Raw genomic sequence first — 19,977 nt, 5'->3', positions numbered from 1 at the left:
CTTAGCAGCAGCAGCAGCAGCAGCAGGCCTCCCTGTCCATCACCAACTCCCGGAGAGGTTAGTATAATATAAAAAGGAAAAAGGGGATGAATTCTTTTGACAGATACAATGGTAACAGTCTACTCTTAAAGAATCATCTTATTAGGAGAAGAGTCAGGATAGGAGTAATAAATAAAAATGAAGTTATTACATTTGTGAAAATGCAGATAACCCCAAATATTTACTTGCTTGTCTTTAGAATAAATCATATAGTTTTTGAAAATCAGAATTTATAAACAGTTTGGCTAGCCTAATGTTCAAGTGAGTTTACATTTTCTGAGGGTACAATAATTGGGCTGAAAGTGAGTCTGCTGGGTGGTGACATGGGAAAATGTTGGTTGAAACACCACTGTTGGATAAAACACCAGTGATTAATTAAACACACATAAGCAACTAAATAACACTTTAACTACATACAGAAAAGTGGGAATTGTCCAAATGTGAGTCATTTGAGTCAATCCCAAATCAGTTCCCATTTGTATAGTCTCTGCTTCAAAATGAATCCAGAAGAAATGAGGACAAATATACACAATTACCACAGATATGTGATAATACAAACAGAATTAGGCAACTCTGGGGTATGTTGTTTGGCAACGTGCAGGGAAGATTGTCAAAATACTTCTATGATCACAGGGATACTGAAAGTCAGGGGAGGGGGGTTACCGAGATTCTGAGGTCGAATCTTCCTGATTATGACCCAGGACAAGGATTTTTTTTTTCTCCTAATGTAGAGTTCAGATATCTGCAAAGAGTTCAGGGCTCGTTGGTTCATAGAATAAGGATGAAAAAGTGGGAGTGTTTCTCCATAATAAGCCACAGTGGATGGGGTCCAAACAAATTGCTCAGTGTCACTTATCCATTCTCGTCACTTGTATAGCTGAAAATCACTTTCATAAACTATGACCTCAGTGGTCTCTCCCAACAGTCCTATAAGGTAGTCCTGTTTTATTGGACAAAACTGAGATGCAGAGAGAATAAACATCTAGGTCACATGATTTAGAACTTGAACCCAGGTCTTTGAATTCCAAGTAGAGCTCATCTTTGAAAAAGAGGATGTGTTCTAGAAAAATGGTCCAGGCCTTAGCAAAATGGCCACACAGATTACGTTCATTGCCAGTGGCAAACTCCACTCCTTTCTCCTTGATACTGGAGTTTCTGACATCATTTACTTTAAGGTGTCAGGAACTGGATGTGTTCCTCATTTCAGGATTGCCTGTCTTCACCCAAAAGAATGATGAGCTTTCAAGGATCAGAGGAAAAGAGATTTTTTTGGTTCTTTTCTTTGAAATGACACCATTATAGATAACTAATGACCTGATTATGAGAAAAATTCTTTTCTGGCAACCAGAATCCAAGAGAATGTTCTAATAAAATCATAAGATCTGAGTGGAAAAGCTCATTGTGATGGCGTGAACTGTCTCCCCATGAGGCTGTAAACCCCACACTGTAACTCATGGGGTTACACTGTAACTCATGCTTTTATCTCCATTATTCTATATTCTGTTGGCTTTTGACTTTCCTGCACTGACTGGATACACAATGAGGTAAGATGAAGTATGAATCTAGAAGACCAACAGTGGCCTCTGTCTGACACCTAAATATCTGGATCTAACTCGATGACTCCAATGACTCCTGCCAATTCATTTTGCTATTTAAATATTTTTACACACAGTAGGTAATCAGTAAATGTCAGCTCCTGTTGCTCTTTAATCTCGCTGGTGGTGGTGTGCACAGTACGTTGAGCACGTATCAGTAAATGTTAGCTGCTGTGGTTTGTGTCAAGTCACACTGCATTTTATGACTGCAGAAGCATCCAGCTCCTTGACAGCAGCGAAGTGTGAAAACTGTTGCCCTTTCCCCATGCAGCCTGTGAACTTGGTTATTGATAAACTGTGTGCCAAGTACTGGCTTTTGGGTTTTCCATTGTGAAGTACCAGTGGGTCACTTCAGCCTGATACAATCCACCTCCTCCGTGGCTGGCAGGCGGCTGGTTTTGAGGTCGAGGTCAGCACTGGACTTACTCCCATGGTGGGAGGGCCGCCAGTGGAGCAGCAGCATCTTCTTGAAGTACTTCATGGTGCTGTTCTTCACTGTCACGAAGCACACGGTGTTGATCATGCTGTTGCTCATGGCGATGCACTCCACAACATAAAAGGCTGTGAGGTAATGTTTTTCCTTCACGAACACAGTGGGGAAGAAGTCGCGCACGATTGTGAAGCCATAGAAGGGCGCCCAGCACAGAACATAGGCCGTGAGGATACACATGAGTACCAGTACCGTCTTCCGGCGGCAGCGCAGCCTCTTCCGGATTTGCTCAGTCTGGAAACCCGGGACCGCTTTGAACCAGAGCTCTCGGGAGATCCTGGCATAGCACAGGGTCATGGTGAACACGGGGCCCAGGAACTCGATGCCAAAGACAAAGAGGAAGTAGGATTTATAGTAGAGCTGCTGGTCCACTGGCCAGACCTGGCCGCAGAAGATCTTTTTCTGGTTTTTGACAATGAAGAGGACGGTTTCCTTTGTGAAGTAGGCTGATGGGATGGAGATGAGAATGGATACCATCCAGACCAGAGCGATCAGGAAGGAGGCTGTTTGATAATTCATTCGTGGTTTCAAGGGGTGAACGATAGCGAGATATCTGGTGGGGGAGGGAAGCATCAGTAGCAATGATGTATGCGGATATATACTTGTAATCATTATTAGTTTTTAACTAACCCAAACACCCACAGTAGCAGACAAAATGGCACAATGACTCTCCACGTACCTATTTTCCAGCGTCAACATGCTTCATTTGATTTTAGCAACATCATTTGGCATTTGGAGGAGAAGAGAGGTTTAGTGGGAACAGCACAGGATTTGGGTCAAACAGATAGAATAAATCCTGGCTTTTTACCTGATTGGCTTTGGGAGTCTAGAGTGAATCAGTCTCTCTGAGATTCCTTTCCTTCCTTTCCTCAAATGCAACATCGGATAAAATGACACCTACCTTGCAGGGCTTCTGTGAATATTAAATGTTACAATGTTTGTGAAATGCTTGGCGTGTACTAGATATTCAATAAATACATGAGGTCTATCATGATTATAAATCCTATTGATACCATCTGACTTTCAAGCTTGCCATTCTGTCTAAGAATATAATTCTTTCAAAACTCTTCAATTCACAGATCTCCGGGTGTAGAGGCAAAAGAAGGTCTGTGGACTAGGACTTTCTCTCTGCTACCCTCAGGTGTCATTCTGCATTACAGAGCTGGAGGGTAGGGGTGGTTTAGGGTGGAATCTGAGCAATCTAGTGAGATGTAAATGACTTGCCCAAGCTCACTTGGTACAGGGAATGGAATGTGGGCTCCGGATACAAACCTTTTACACCCACCTCCATGGGCTGTCTCAAGCTCAGATGAGAAGGTAAGTAAAGTTGCCCTGATACCATCAAGCAGCATATAGCATAAAGCTTTTATCCTCTTTCTAATCAGCAACACTGCCTGGGAAAAAAGTTGGAGCCCTTAGTGGGAAATGAGCTCATTTGTGTAGGTTGAACACTTCCTTTCTAGAGAAACCTAATAATATCTACTTAGGTAATTTAGTCCCCTGGGCTCATTCTTGTGCATTTTATGGGTCAAGAGGAAGAGGCGGTGGAGGAAGGTGGAGGAAGAAAGAGGCATGAGGGGTTGGGAAGAAGCAGTTTGGTCTGGAGATGAACATATACCTCATACCTGGAGCTTGAGTCAGGTTATGACCAATAGCAGGAAGACACCCATGGGTTTCTATCTAGCCTTCCCTGGTGGCTCAGATGGTAAAGCGTCTGCCTACAATGCGGGAGACCTGGGTTCGATCCCTGCATAGGGAAGAGCCTCTGGAGAAGGAAATGGCAACTTACTCCAGTATTCTTGCCTGGAAAATCCCATGCATGGAGGAGCGTGGTAGGCTACAGTCCATGGGTCGCAGAGAGTCAGACACGACTGAGCAACTTCACTTTGACTTTCACTTTACACTTTTTGGTAACTAGACCCTTTGGTCACCTATCCAAGTTTCTGACTTGACCAAGAAGGCCTTCTGGAGTGCTATTTCTGTCTGTCCCTGGCAATAATCTGTCTTGGGGTTCTTTTATCTGCTTTTGCCTTCCCCTTGCCCACTGGCAGCTCTGACCCATAGACTTCAATTAGAAGATCTCATGGCAGCCTTGTTCACCCCAGGTTGCAGCTTTCTGAAGACCTGAGATAAAACTGGATCTCATCCCATCCACTGGGTGCACCCTAGCTATATAAATTAATGAGCAGTGCTTGCTAGAGTTCTTTACCCATCCATGGGTCCAAGTTTTTCCAAGTTAACCTGCACGAATTGCCTGGATAACACAAGGCTCACAGGGCTGGAGATCGGGACAAGAGGGTTAGCTCATTCTTCACTGGGGCAGGGACATCTCACAATCATTGTCTCTCTGTGATGCTGAGTGTATCAGTTTCCTGTTGCTGCTATAACAAATTACTACAAATTCAGTGGCTTAAACAAATTATTATCATAGTTTTGAAGTCTGAAGTCTGACATGTATCTTACTGGGCTAACATCAAGGTGTCGGTAGGCCTGTGTTCCTTTCTGGAGGCTTTTAGGGAAAAATCTCATTTGTTTTTCCTTTAGGGCTGCCTGCATTACTTGGCTTATGGCCCCCTTATATGTTCAAAGCCATCAATGATCAGTCAAGCCCTTCCTGCAATACATCACCCTGACACTGACTTTTCTGCCTCCCTCTTGCACATTTAAGGACTGATGTGATTACACTGAGCCCACCCAGATAATTCAGTATAATGTCCTTATATTATGACCAGCTAATTAACAGCCTTAATTCCTCTTAGGCATAACATGTTCTGGGGATTAAGATGTGGATATCTTGGGGGTCATTATTCTGCCTCCCATAGTGAGTCCAAAGTCCTTACATAATGCAGAACTAGTTCAGGACTTAATAACTCTCTCAGTCTGATTCCAGCATGAAAAGTATCTCAGTAACCAATGCTAAAGAGAATTTCTACAGCCCTGCTTACTCTGCTGTCAACTCTTAAATTCTAATTCCTTTTCACTCAGTAACTTCTTCCTTATCCTATAGGATGCTCCAAAATTCAGAGCTTTATTTTATGATTTATTGTCATCAAATAAATCATAAAGAACACTGCCTGGATTTTCAGAAGCCCTGGATTTTAGCTCTGTACCTAAATCCTCAGATAAATCACTTATGCCCCTGGGACTTAGTTTCTTCATCTGTGAAAGGGAGATAAAAATAACTTTACAGACAACCTTTTTGAAAGGTTCCATTTGAGAAGGTAAATGTACATAAAGCATGCTGGAAGCTATAATACTTTGTTTAAACTCATCTTTTCCTATGACTCTTTCATTGGCAAGAGGGACATCTGTAAATTCTTTGTTGCCATCTATCTGCCTGTTTCTTGAGGTCAACACTCTCCTTCTGGGGTCTCTGTGACTTCAAATAGCATCTCTTTTAGGCCCTCTGCACATGAACATTGCTCTTCTCCTGCTGCCGGTGTCAGGGTTTGTTCTGAGTATGATGTAGTCCCCATGCCTACAGATACAAGCCAATTATTTAATATTAATGTCATCTCAACAAAAGTAAGAGTTTTGCCATCATCTATCCTTCTTATCACTTTGCCTTATTTTTCAATTGGTTTGAAACTGAGTAAGAAAGAGGGGTGCTATTTATTAGAGTCATGAATTTTAAAAGCTCCATATGTGCTTTGATATCTACAAAAAGTTTAGCTGTGAGTTCCTCTGTTTTCACCAGATGTATCCCTCCTCCTGGTGGGAAAGGCTCCTGTCCTGCTAGTTTCCCTATCAGAAAACTGCACCCCCAGAATAACTGCACCCCCAACCCACAACTAGTGGGTTTCACTTCCCTGCCAGTTGGCAAAATCATTCAAACAAGCCAATCACATCCTCCCATGGGAGCTAAGGTCACCTCAGTCTCTTGCCACTGTAAAGCCTGCTGTCCACAGCCCCTGCTGGTTCATTCTATTCCTGAGTGCAACTCCCACATGGCACACATGGCCCTGCCTGGTGTGCAATGTTCTCCTCGCTTGGGCTGGGAGTATACGAGACCAACCAACTGCTGTCAGCCTCACTGTTCTAGCTTCAAGTGTTGTGTGCTCAGTCATCTACTACTATTGAAGCTATAGAGTCCTGCCTTGATCAACGGCGTATAGAAGGTGGTCAGAATAGCACACTCAAATTACTGCAACTGCCTCATGAAGTGTTCCCAGACTGCATCACCAACATAATCATCGTGTCTTCCTCTGAGTTACTCTTATCAATAGATTATTCTAGCTTTTGTGTGGAAGTAAAGCTCCCAGAGGTCAAAGACTGTGTCTTCTACTACTTTATGTTTCCACACACATAGGCTGGGCATACAGTAGGATTTAGCAACCTGTGGATCTACCAGTTTGAAGCACATGCAGTTGATATCCCCTTATATCCCTTTGCTTTTATCACTTCAGTGGATACCTGTCCACTCCCACCAGCTAACACCTGCATTTCTTTGTCAGAAGGTCTTCTCTGGCTTCCAGGGTACTCTTGGTAACCTGCACAGAACTTCCAGAGGCCCTCACAAATGACTTATGAGATTTGGTATATAAATAGCTGAGCTCCCTCACCCACCTCCCACTCCTGGGAGAACTCTGAGGTGTGATCCACACCAGGTCCAAGAGTTCTGTGGCAAGAATAAAAATCAGTTTCCCACAGTGGAAATCTGTTCAGTGACACAGCCTTTATTGACTGCCTTCCCTTGCTGCACTTCCCATCTCCCTGAAGGTGCTTCCTGGGTGCTACCTGCACATGAATCCTTGTCTCAGGGTCTATTTTGGGAGTAAACCAAACTAAGGCACAGGTTTGAGGCTCTTTGCTAAGCACAAAGGAAACATAAAGATAGAAGATGTGGTTATTGTGCTTAAAATACAGTGTCCTTTGGAAAAGACTATCTGTGTCCCCATACATGAGACTGAAAGACAGATTGGCATCAGACTACAAAGACTACGAGGTGCCAGACTCAGGATTTGGCATGTGTTCTACAGGCATTGAAACTTTTGGAGGTTTTGTAAGGAATGAAATATATTAGAAAGTCTCTTCAATGGTGATATTCTGATGCTTATTATGGATGAGTATGGATTTCAGGGGGCAGTCAGGATCTCCTATAGGGGGTGAAGAGACAAGTTAGAGGAGCATAGTGATGGTCCAGCCATGACTTGCCAAGAGATGAGGCTGGAGGGACTATTGCCAGGACCCGGTGTAGGGCTGCATCTGGCAAAGGGGGTGTGTGGGTGGGGGGAGAACAGGGAGAAAAGCAAAGGATGAGGAAGTATTACCTGCTTGTGTGACTGGGACATGGTGGAACTGCTGACAGAGCTGGAAGCTGACTGAGGCAGAGCTAGTTTGGGGTGGAAAAGGAACCACTCCTGTATTGTAACAGGATGTTTACTTCCTGAGAATCGCCAATATTAAAAAAAAAAAGAAAGAAAAGCCCCACAACTACATTATAAAGACAAAGATTTCAGTGGAACAAAGGGGATGAGGACAGTGGTAACTCTCACTTGAGTAGACAACAGAGTCACTCAGGGAACTGGGTAAAATGCAGATGCTTAGGCTCTAGCCAGGGGATTCCCATTCAGTAGGACCCCAAGAATCTGACTTATTGTATCAAACATATTTCCCCTGGGGTATTTTGTGTAGTTGGTTGATAGGTAAGTTTCATAAACACTGGGTTCAGGGCTTGAGAGCCTCACAGTTGTGATAACAAAGTTGTTTTTTTCCTACAGGAATTAAGTTATAAAAAGGAAGATGCCTCTTTTATCTGCATGTGTATTATATTATCATAAATGAAAAATCAATGGGTTGATTAAAAAGGACAATGGACCTAAATAGCACTGAGAACTGGGAAAAACAAGTTGAAAGGTGATAAAAAGGAAAAAGATGATTAAAAATACATCAAAATGAGTTTCAGCATAACTCACAATGATGAACCAAGAAGATGTGACACAAATTGGCTTCTTAAAAAGAGCCACTGGTGGTTCAATGTTGGCCTACTACTGTTTACATAAATAAAAGATGTGTCAAATTTGTCTGAAGCTGTAATTAGAGATTTACAACAGATCAAGGACTTCTAGAACATATCATGCAAATATATGCAAATAAGCAGAGGGATGTATGCAAAAAAGAAAGGCAAGAATGTCCTTCTCTCTTTTTTACAAGCAAACCATGCAATAATCTCATTGTAAAATCAGCTTTGCATCAAAGTCACCAGAAACCAGAGTACATATTGTATTATTCCATTTTTGTGAAGTTAAAAAACAGGTAAAATGAAACTATGATACTAGAAATCAGATTGATGGTTGCCTGGGGTGGGAGGATTGACTGGTAAGGGGCACAAGGAAGCTTTCTAGGGGATGAAAATGTTCTATATCTTGATTTGGGTTGTGGTTACAAGAAAAACTTTGCACATGCTGCCTTGACTGGAAGCTGCCTTGTCTATAATGTAGCTAAGTAGTAACTTGCTTAAACCTGCTGCTTTTGCTTGTGTGTTGGAGAGGCTCATGGTTATACCTGTATCTGAAGCAGATGTGGTATATGGCGGCATGGCCAAGAGCTAGGGGTTTAGGAGACTCACTCTTGCCTACATTTGGAAGAATATGAACCACAACTGAAGAAACCAACCCTCCTTTTGCCTCCATAGATGGGCAAACATTTGAATCTGGAGTAAGGCCAGCTGTTAGAGCTGAAGCGAGGAAAGAGGAGACCTGGGCCACCTCCATCATGTTTCCCGTGCCTGACATCCTCACCTGTCAATAGCAATGGCCAGCAGGGCATTGGTGGAGACGTAGAGTGAGACGGTACGCAGGTAGTTGATACAGGCACAGAGCACATGGCCATGCTCCCAGGAGAGCTGATGCACCACATAGTAGTCCATCTCAAAGGGGCAGCAGATGATGGCTACCAGGAAGTCGGAGATGGCCAGGTTAGCAATGAGCAGGTTGGTGAGGTTGCGCAGCTTTTTATAGCGGGTGAGGGCAGTGATAAAGACAAAGTTGCCAATACCACAAGTCAGCATGATACCCACAAGTGCCACCCCGATAACAATCTTGGCTGCAAAGAAGGTCTGAGTCTTGGTCATATCCTCATCCTCATCCAGAGGGAGGTCATAATCACCATAACTGAAGTTGAAGGGGAGGGGGGAGGCATGTTCTTGGGGTATACTGAAGTTGGCTGGAAAACTAGCATTTCCATTCTGGGCTGCCATGGTGAAGCTTTCCAGTGAGCGGTGTGTGGGAGATTCCAGGGTCTGCAGACTCTGAGCTAGGGTCCAGACCTTCTGCTCTCATGAGGTCAGAGATCCTAGCACCCTGCCCACATCCTTGGGGAGTCAACAGGCCATCCTCGATCCTGGAAGGAGACACAGCCAGTTGATAAGATACAGGTGAACACCTAATAGCATCTTCTCAGAGTCCCCCCAGGTGTAGGCAAACCAGATCCAGTGTCTACCCTCAGGCAGAACTGCCCATGGTACAGTGGGGAGGACACAAGATATCTGGAAATTGGGAAACCCCCTACTGACTGGCTGTCAGGAGGTATTTGGGCATGGGTTGGTTTGGACTCCCCAGAGACACCCAAGAAGAATGTATATCTTTGCTCTTTGCCCAGGGGCCAAGACCAGTTTGACTGCCCAGTCACCCTCCCCTGCCCCCCAGGAAGCCCCAAGGGGGGTCTTCCAGAAGTTTTCCCCAGCTGCTCAGGCAGCTGACTCAGGACTCTATGGGAATCACAATTTTGTGCCAGCTGTGGTCAGGGACAATGAAGCCAGAAGATGTGGATACAGTAGGGTCTTTTCTCCAAAGCAGGGACTGCTTCCTCTCTGGGCCAGTTCACAGACTTGAAAATCACGTTTCACATGAACAGACTGAGTCATCTTGGGCCAGTGATTTATGCTCTCTGAATTCCAGTTTTCCTATAAACCAAAATCCTGATGCCTAGCCCAGGGCCTGGCACAGAGGAGGGGCTGTTGAAGGAATGAATGAAGATCCCAACCAAGATTCTGCAGGTGGAGAAGCCTGTGGGTGGGAGGGAATTCTCCTGCTGCTTCCTGAGGCCATTTTAGAAAAAACTCCTGTCTGCTTCTCTTTCCTGCCTCCACTCTTTTGATCTGCCCCCTCACCAGGCCCCCTGTTCCCCTTCCAGCCTTGACTGGGAGGCACCACATCTCCCTAACGAGTCTGTGTCCTCTGAAAGTGGTGGCCGCTCCAAGATATTGCTTAACTGAAAACAGCAGCCCAAGGGGGTGGGGAGGTGGGGGTGGGGGGAGTGTCAGTGAGGATCCAGGAGGGCCTGAGGGCTGACGTATCCCTTATGGCTTAAGTTCTCTACATTCTTGGGGCCTCCAGATGCCCATGGGGGAGGAAATGAAGTCTCTGAAGTACTGAGCCCTCAGAAGATAGGGTACCGTTGGGTTCGAGGTGTCCGAGGCACTGGGAAAAGAATCCAGACCCAGCACCCGCGGAATACCACCCCTCACCTACCCCGCCCTCCCCGCGCTCATCTACCTTCCCCCACCTCCTAGCACACTGGGAAGGACTCCCAAGAGTGGGAGCCACGGGATACTGGAAGGAAGAAGCGGAACAAACTGGACAGTAGGTTTGGTTTGGTCCAACCGTGTGAGAAGACGGGGATAAAGGGCAGAAACTGCTCCCCCCAACCCCACCCCCCACCCCCAGCACGGACAGCAGTCGCAGGATGGCCAGTACACTCCAACCTGCGGCGCGGCAGCCTGCTGTGTACCCGGGGAGGTTCAAGACCGCAGCTAGAGATAACTTCGTTTTGGATCGCCTCTGTCTCACCCAGCCCCCGACAGACATTACTAAGCCGGAGATCGAGAAGCTGGAGTCGCGCTCTCTCGGATTCTACTTTCGGCTGCTCTTTGGTTCTGGTCCCGGGACCCGCGAGGAGACGAAGGGCTCCCAGGGTGGAGCTGGTCCACTCCCCATTACCTCGGGATGCTCTCCCTGCCCTTGACCAACCCGCTCCGGGAGCCTGGTCCTTCCTCTCCCTTACTAACCACTGGCACGGCCGCGCAGTCGCCGGAGGCGCTACCCTAGCAGGGGCGGGAATCAAGTCAGAAATTCAGGCTCGAGAAGCAATGCATGTGAGGCCTCCAGGCGGGAAGAAAACTGGGAGTGGAGAGAGAAGCTGCAGAGCGGGGATTTTCCCAGAGACACTTCCCCTTTCCTGCTCACCTTCCCGAAGGGGCTCCCCTGCCCACGCCTTCCTCGAGTTTGGTGCTTGCCCCTCGGCCCAGCTACTCAGTGGCTCCCTCCGTCCGTGGCCGCACTGCCTAGTCCCAGCCTACGGGCCCCTGCCTGGTCATCTCCCGGCACCCACTCCTCTACTGCGAGCCAGCCAGGGCGCATTCGGAAGGCGGCAGCAGGCAAAGCGGCCCGAAACTCCCTAAGGAAGAAGCGGGCGTCTGAGCCCTCAGCCCGAGCGACGCCCCCCACCCCGCCACCGGAGCCCGGGACTGCGCCAAGCTCTGCACTTACCGGCTTCCGCGCTCTCCCCACCAGCGGTCTCGGGAACCCGGACTTGCGCTTCGAAGGAGGTGTCCCTATTCCTTCTCACCCAGCGCCCTTCCCAGGCGCGTCGTGGTCCCCGGGTTCCAGCTAGAGTTCGCGTTCCGCCCTCTCAGCTCTTCCCGGCTTCTGCGGCCAGGCTGGGTGCGCCAGCTCCGCTCTGGGCTCCGCCCCAGGGTCCCCGCCTGTCTCAGCGCGAAGGCGGAGGGTGGCCTCTCGCCTTGCGCACCTGGTGCTCCCAGGATTCGGGACGCACGAAGTTCTACACGCCTTGGCGGGGCTGGTCCCTCTAGAGGGTTTCTGAGCCCTCGTACCCCAGTGTGAATGGGACCTCAGTAGCCGTTTAGATATGATGCAATTCTGAGGAACCCGCGAGGCCTTCTGTACCCCTGCGTGGCGCCCCACAGGGATCCTGTCTTCCTGGAGCCCAGTGACAGCATTCGCTCCTGCTGCATACACTTTGATTACTTCTGGAGGAGCCTAGGGTGCATTCTATCGTTCGTTCAGGAAACTGTGTGCTGGGGACACTCTGTCGAGTGCAGAATGGGGCTTTAGGGTTGTGGGGGAGGCGGTTCCTCTGGAGGAAGCTGGAGACTCTGGGAGTCTTGCCCTGCTCAAAGCACCGACCTGAAGAACTCACTAAAAACTGCGATACCCACAACTGCCAGAGACCTTGGTCATTCAAAACCATCCCAGTTGGGGTCCTCCTGTCTTTAAGGAGTCTCTTGAGTTCCTCACTTTGTTTACAACAGGTTCTGATTTTAGGCAACTCCTATGGTTTCTCTGGTCTTTGGTTTCCTTACACATTGAACGAGGGGATTAAACTCTGAGGATCTGCAACTGATGGCTGGTAGCTGCAAAGCAGAGGTAAGCTCTGGCTTTACAGAATAGGAACTGGAAGCTGTGGCAGGAGACTGAAGGACTGAAGGTATTGCCTGTTGTTAAATCCTAGCCAATGATTATCGACAGTTTGGAATATGGACAGGTCAGGTCTTCCCATCTTTTCACGGAGTCTGGGATTTCAGAACTTTATAAATAGTCTCTTGGGTTAGTTAAAACAAAACAAAAGCCCTGTGTTGTCCAAAGAGAACATATTTCATAATGGATATAGTCCAATGGGATGCCAGTTACAAATTCCTGAATGGATGATTAAGAAAACTTTTGGGTTGTGACATTATGTGATTCTGCCTCTCACCTTATGTAGAACTAACCACACCCTCCTTCTTTTCTTTAATATTTTTTACTTTATTTTTTCAGATTTATTAGATAGAGTTGATATATAACAATGTGTAAGTTTAAGGTATACAATGTGATGGTTTGATACATGTATATGTTGTGAAATGATTACCAAAATAATGTTAATTAACACATCCATCACCTCACATTTCTTTTTTTTTTTTTTTTGGTGGTGAGACAGTTTAAAGTGGTCAACTTTCAACTCATCACCTTTCGAGTATATAATGCAGTACTGTTAACTATAATCACCATGCTGTAATTAGATATTCAGAACTTATATTGATATTATAACTGCAAGTTTGTACCCTTCAACCAACATCTCCCCATTTCCTCTCCAGCCCCTGGCAACCACCATTCTACAGTATTCCATCATATGTATATCTCATTTGTTCATACATTCATGGACACTTAGGTGGAGAAGACAATGGCACCCCACTCCAGTACTCTTGCCTGGAAAATCCCATGGATGGAGGAGCCTGGTAGGCTGCAGTCCATGGGGTCGCTAAGAGTCGGACACGACTGAGCGACTTCCCTTTCACTTTTCACTTTCATGCATTGGAGGAGGAAATGGCAACCCACTCCAGTGTTCTTGCCTGGAGAATCCCAGGGACGGCGGGGCCTGGTGGGCTGCCGTCTATGGGGTCACACAGAGTTGGACACGACTGAAGCGACTTAGCAGCAGCAGCAGCAGGACACTTAGGTTGTTTCCATGTCTAGGCTATTGTGAATAACACTGCAAAGAACATGGGGGTGCAGATATCTCTTTATGGTAGTGGTTTTATATTCTTTTGATATATACCCAAAAGGGGGATTGCTGGATCATATGGTAGTTCTATTTTTAATTTTTTGAGCAACTTTCACAACTTTTTTCATAGTGGCTGCACCAATTTACATTCCAACCAACACTGCACAGGGTTCTCTTTTCTCTATAACCTTGCCAAAACTTGCTATCTTTTGTCTTTTTGATAATAGCCATTCTAACAGGGATGAGGTAATATCTTACTGTGGTTTTGATTTTCATTTCCCTGATGATTAGTGATATTGAAGCATCTTTTCATGTACTTGTTGTCCATTTGTATGTCTTTGAAAAAAAAGCCTAATCAGCCCTCTGACCATTTAAAAATCAGATTATTATTATTGCTATTGAGTTGTATGAATTCCTTATACATTTTGGATATTAACACCTTATTTGTTTTTTTAATTTATTTATTTTAATTAGAGACTAATTACTTTACAATATTGTATTGGTTTTGCCATACATCAACATGAATCCGCCACGGGTGTACACGTGTTCCCAATCCTGAACCCCTCTCCTACCTCCCTCCCCATACCATCCCTCTGGGTTATCCCAGTGCTGGAAGATGGTTTGCAAATATTTTCTCCTATCCCATTAGGATGCCTCTTCATCTGTTGATTGTTTCTGTTGATGTGCAGAAGCTTTTTAGTTTGATATAATCCCACTTGTTTATTTTTGTTTTTCTTGAGCATGCTTTTAGGGTTATAGTTAAAAAATGGTCACCAAGACCAATGTCATGGAACATTTTCCCTGTTTTCCTCTAGGAGTTTGACAAATTCAGGCCTTACATTCAAGTGTTTAATATATTTCAAGTTAATTTTTGTGAGTGATGTATCTAGGGATCCAATTTCATCCTTTTGTTTGTGCACATCCAATTTTCCCAACAACATTTATTGAAATGACTATCTTTTCCCCAGTGAGTATTATTGGCTACCTTGTCAAATATGAGTTAAGTGTATGTACATGGGTTTAATTATGGGCTCTGCATTCTGTTCCATTAGACTGTGTGTCTGCTTTTATGCTGCTGCTGCTGCTGCTGAGTTGATTCAGTCGGGTCCAACTCTGTGCGACCCCATAGACAGCAGCCTACCAGGCTCCCCCGTCCCTGGGATTCTCCAGGCAAGAACACTGGAGTGGGTTGCCATTTCCTTCTCCAATGCATGAAAGTGAAAAGTCAAAGTGAAGTTGCTCAGTCGTGTCCGACTCCTAGCGATCTCATGGACTGCAGCCTACCAGGCTCCTCTGTCCATGGGATTCTCCAGGCAAGAGTACTGGAGTGGCGTGCCATTGCCTTCTCCAGCTTTTATGCTAGTACTATACTATTTGTTTATTATGCTATGCTAAATCACTTCATTGTGTCTGACTCTTTGCGACCCCTTGGACTGCAGCCCACCAGGCTCCTCTGTCCATGGGATTCTCCAGACAAGAATACTGGCATGGGTTGCCATTTCCTTCTGCATGTTTATTATAGCTTTGCAGTATAGTTCAAAACCAAGAAGTATCATGCCTCCAGCTTTTTACTTCTTTTTTCAGGATTTATTTGGCTATTCCAGGTCTTTTGTGATTCCATATGAATTTGAGGATTTAAAAAAAATTCTTCTTTAAATTTGTAGTAGAATTCACCAGCGAAAGCATCCTGTCCTGAGCTTTTCTTTGGTGGAAGGCTTTTGATTATGATTTCAATCTCCTTAATCACTATTGATCTGCTCAGTTTGTCTATTTCTTTATGATTCAATCTTGGTAGATTGTATATATGTTTCTAGAAATTTATCAGTTCCTTTTATTAATGGGTTATCCAGTTCATTGTTATAGTAACCTTAGGGTTCTTTGTATTTTCATAGTACCAGTTGTAATGTCTCTTCTGTCATTTACACTTTTATGAGTCCTTTCTTTTTTTCCTTGCTTAGACTAGCTAAAGTTTTCTCAGTTTTTTTATCTTTTCAAAAAGCCAACTCTTAGTTTTATTGATTTTATTTGTCTTTCTAGTCTTTATTAATTCCTTGAGGTATAAATTCAAGTTGCTTATCTGAAATCTTTCTTTTTCTTAATGTTTCTTAATTATTGTTATAATTATTGTTTCTTAATGTTTCTTAATTATTGTTATAATCTTCCATCTTAAGACTGCTTTTGATACATCCCATAAGTTTTGATAGTTGTGACTTCATTTTTGCTTGTCTCAAAGAATTTTATGATTTTTCCTTTGATTTCTTCTTCAACTCGTTGGTTATTTAGGAGTGTGTTGTTTAATTTCCACATAATTGTAAATTTTGCAGTTTTTTCCTGTTGCTGATTTCTGGTTTCATACCATTGAAGTTGGAATAGACACTAAATGTGATTTCAATCTCCTTAAATCATTGAAGCTTTCTTTGTGACCCAATGTACAATGTCCTGGAGAATATTTTGTGTGTGCTTGAGAAAAATGTGTATTTTTTTGCTGCTGTATGGAATGTTCTGTATGTATCTGTTAGGTCCATTTGATCTATAGTGTTATTCAGGTATGCTTCTTATTAATTTTCTGTCTGGATGATGTGTTCAATGTTAAATGTCGGGTATTGATGTCTCCTACTACTATTGTATTGCTGTCTCTCTCTCTCTTCAGTTCTATTAATATTTGCTTGAAATACTTAGGTGCTCCCGTGTTGGGTGCATATGTATTTACAATTGTTGTATACTCTTGATGAACTGACCCCTTTACCACTATATAGTATCTTTTTCTCTGGTGACCAATTTTGACTGAAAGTTCATTTTATCTGATACTCCATTTCTATCACTCATTTTCAAGCTATGTGTATTTTTAAAGCTAAAGTGAGGGTCTTATAGGTAGCATACTGTTGGATCTTATCTTTTTTAACCCATTCAACCACTTTGTGCCTTTTGATTAGAGAATTTAGTCCATTTACATTTAAGCAAGAAAGTGTGTTAGTCACTCAGTCGTGTCCGACCCTTTGTGACCCCATGGACTGTAATCTGCCAGGCTCCAAGTAATTATTAATGGGTAATAATAGTAAGGACTAGTAAGCAATGTATGTTACTATATAATAGTAAGGACTATTACTAGTTAACAGTAAGTAATAGTAAGTAAGTAATGTATGTTACTATATAATAGTAAGGACTATTACTAGTTAACAGTAAGTAATAGTAAGTAAGTAATGTATGTTACTATATAATAGTAAGGACTATTACTAGTTAACAGTAAGTAATAGTAAGTAAGTAATGTATGTTACTATATAATAGTAAGGACTATTACTAGTAGTAAGGACATACTATTGCCATTTTGTTCATTGTTTTTTAGTTTTTTTAGTTCCTTAGTTGCTTTTTCCCTGCCTTTCTTGTCTTTATTTATGATTTTTATTTATTTTTTGGTAGTAATATGCTTTAATTTCTTTCCCTTTGACTTTTGGATAACTATGATAGGTTTTTTTCTTTATGGCTACTGTGAGTTTTACATAAAGCCTCATGGAGTCTCACATAAAGTTTTCTAGATATAACATTTTTTAAAAAGCTGATAATAGCTTACCATAAACTGCATATAAAAATGCTATACTTTTACTTCTCCCCACATATTTTATGCTACTGATGTCATACTTCATACATTTTTATATTGCACATTCACTAACATGCTATTGTAGCTATGGTTACTTTTAATATTATTTACAATTTTTCTACTTGAGATAAAAGTGATCTATACACCACCATTACAGTATTGACTCCCCTGGTGGCTCAGACAGTAAAGAATCTGCCTGTAGTGCAGGAGAAGTGGGTTAAATCCCTGGGTCAGGAAGATCCCCTGGAATAGGAAATGGCAACTCACTCCAGTATTCTTGCCTGGAGAATCCCATGGACAGAGGAGCCTGGCAGGCTACAATCCATGGGGTCTCAAAGAGTCAGACAGGACTGAGTAACTAACACTTTTGCTTTCACTTTCATTACAGTATTAGAGTATTCTGAACTTGAGTATATTTACTGTTCAGTTCAGTTGCTCAGTCATGTCCGAGTTTTATATGTTTATATGTTTTCATGTCATTAGCATCCTTTTGTTTCAATTTGAAGAAATTTCTTTAGTATTTCTTGTAAGGCAGGTCTAGTGATGATGAGCTTGTATACATTAAGCAATTAAAAAAAAAGAGAAATCATGTAATGTCTACTCTCAGATCACAATGATATTAAACTAGAAATCAATATCAGAAAGATAGTTGGAAAATCTCAAAATATTTGGAAATAAAACAGCACACTTCTAAATAATACATGAGTCAAAGGAAAAATCTCGAGAAAATTTAAAATATTTCAACTAAATGAAAATGCAACTCATAAAAATTTGTAGGATACAATAAAAACAGAGGTTTGAAGAAAATTGAGTAACATAGAATGTATACATTAGAAAAGAGGAAAGATCTAAAATAAATCATTTAACCTCTACTTTAGGAAACTAGAATAAGAACAAATTAATCCAAAGTAAGCAGAAGAAAATAAATAAGAGAAATTAGAACAGAAATGAAAGAAATTAAAAACAGAAAATTAATAGAGAAAAATCAATGAGACCAAAAACTGGTTTTTTGAAAAGATTAATAAAATTGATGGGCTTTTAGTCAGGCTAAGAAAAAAAAAAAGAGAGGACACAAATTGCTAACAGCAAAAATGAAAGTGGGGATGTTACTGCCAATATATTAAAAGAATAATTAAGGAATACTTTGAACAACTCTATGCCCAAAATTAGATAACCTAGATTAAAAATGATTTTTTTAAAGACACAATCTGCCAAAGCTCACATAAGAAGAAATAATCTAAATAGGTATCCCTATATTAAAGAAATTGAATCAATAATTAATAACCTTCCAAAACAGAAAACACGCTCAGATGAGTTCACTGGTGAATTCTAACAGACATTTAAGGAAAAAGTTACACCAGTTCCCTGCAATTTCTTTCAGAAGATAAAAGCAGAAGCAGTAACTCCTCACTCATTCTATGAGGCCAGTATTATCCTAATCCCCAAATCAGACGATGACATTATAAGGGAATTACAGACCAATATCTCTCATAAACATAGATGTGAAAATATTCACCAAAATATTATCAAGATGAATCCAACAAAATAGAAAAAAGAATTATATACTGCAACAATGTGGGATTTATCCCAGGTATAAAAGGCTGGTCCAACATTTGAATATCAATTAATGTTACATCAATAGGCTAAAGAAACATGATCATATTAATAGATACAGAAAAAGCATTTAACAAAATTCAACACTTATTCAGGCGGAAAAAAAAAAAAACCTCAGTAAACTAAGAAGAGTTGAACTTCCTCAGCCTGATAAAGAATATCTACAGAAGACCTAACCGAAAGCTTTCCCACTAAGACCAAGAACAAGGCAAGGATGTCCTCTTTCATCACTGCTTTCAATATCATACTGAAAGTCCTAACTAATGCAATAATAAAGGAAAGGAAATAAAAGGAATACAGATTAGAAACAGAGAAATAAAACAATCTGAGTTGCAGATGGCATGATTGAATCAATAAAAAACTTTCTCCAACTAAAGGTTGCAAGATACAAGGTTAATATATAAAAGTCAAATGCTTTCCTACATGCTAACAAGGAACAAGTGGAATTTGAAATAAAAAAATGCAATATCATTTACATTAGCTTCCCCACAAAACAGAATACTAACAAAATAGGACAAGATTTATATGAGAAAAACTACAAAACTCTAGTGATAGAAATCAAAACATAACTAAATAAATGAGCTATCCTATATTCACAGATAGGAAGATTTAATATTGTCAAGATGTCAGTTTTTCCCAACTTGACCTGTAGATTTAACACAATCCCTGTCAAAATACAGCAAGGTACTTTGTGTCTATCGATAAACGGATTTTAAAGTTTGTATGGGGAGGCAAAAGACTCAGAATAGCCAACATGATACTGAAGGAGAAAAACAAATTGGAGCGCTGACACGACCAATTTCAAGCTTTAGTATAAAGCTATAGCAATCAATACAGTGTCGTATTGGTGAGAGAACAGACAAATAGATCAATGGAATGGAATAGAGAGCCCAGAAATAGATCCACATAAATATAGCCAGTTGATATTTGACAAAGGAGAAAAAGCAGAACTATGGAGAAAAATTCCAACAGATGGTGATGAAGCAACTGGGCATCCACATTAAAAAAAAAAAGAATCTAAATAAGGCTTTACAGCTTCACAAAAATTAACTCAAAATGGATCACAGATCAGATCAGATTAGATCAGTCCCTCAGTCGTGTCCAACTCTCTGCGACCCCATTAATCGCAGCACGCCAGGCCTCCC

The 19,977-nt window shown here is 42.4% G+C and overlaps 1 protein-coding gene across 1 annotated transcript; it reads right to left on the bottom strand.

Annotated features, from left to right (window-relative positions):
* Positions 1-427: 427 nt before the first annotated feature.
* On the bottom strand, positions 428-11,802 carry PROKR2 (prokineticin receptor 2). The gene is made up of 3 exons (XM_086333481.1): positions 11,613-11,802; positions 8,865-9,465; positions 428-2,677 (listed from the first exon to the last, which is right to left on the bottom strand). Exons 2-3 carry the CDS (start codon positions 9,320-9,322, stop codon positions 1,981-1,983), a joined length of 1,155 nt encoding a protein of 384 aa, XP_086189607.1. The 5' UTR covers positions 9,323-9,465; positions 11,613-11,802; the 3' UTR covers positions 428-1,980.
* Between the last annotated feature and the right edge of the window lie 8,175 nt (positions 11,803-19,977).

The sequence above is a fragment of the Bos grunniens genome, chromosome 13, assembly GCF_055505025.1.
Source record: "Bos grunniens cultivar Pamir isolate PY7600 chromosome 13, Bosgru_T2T1.0, whole genome shotgun sequence".
NCBI lineage: Eukaryota > Metazoa > Chordata > Mammalia > Artiodactyla > Bovidae > Bos > Bos grunniens.
This window is presented reverse-complemented; position numbering and strand designations above follow the sequence as displayed.

What these genes read in the sequence shown, in the direction of transcription:
- PROKR2 (XM_086333481.1), bottom strand. Translation starts at nt 9,322, where the DNA reads ATGGCAGCCCAGAATGGAAATGCTAGTTTTCCAGCCAACTTCAGTATA. An exon ending in CTGGCCATTGCTATTGACAG is followed by an intron (nt 2,678 to 8,864) that starts GTGAGGATGTCA and finishes CTCCCCCACCAG; the next exon opens with ATATCTCGCTATCGTTCACC.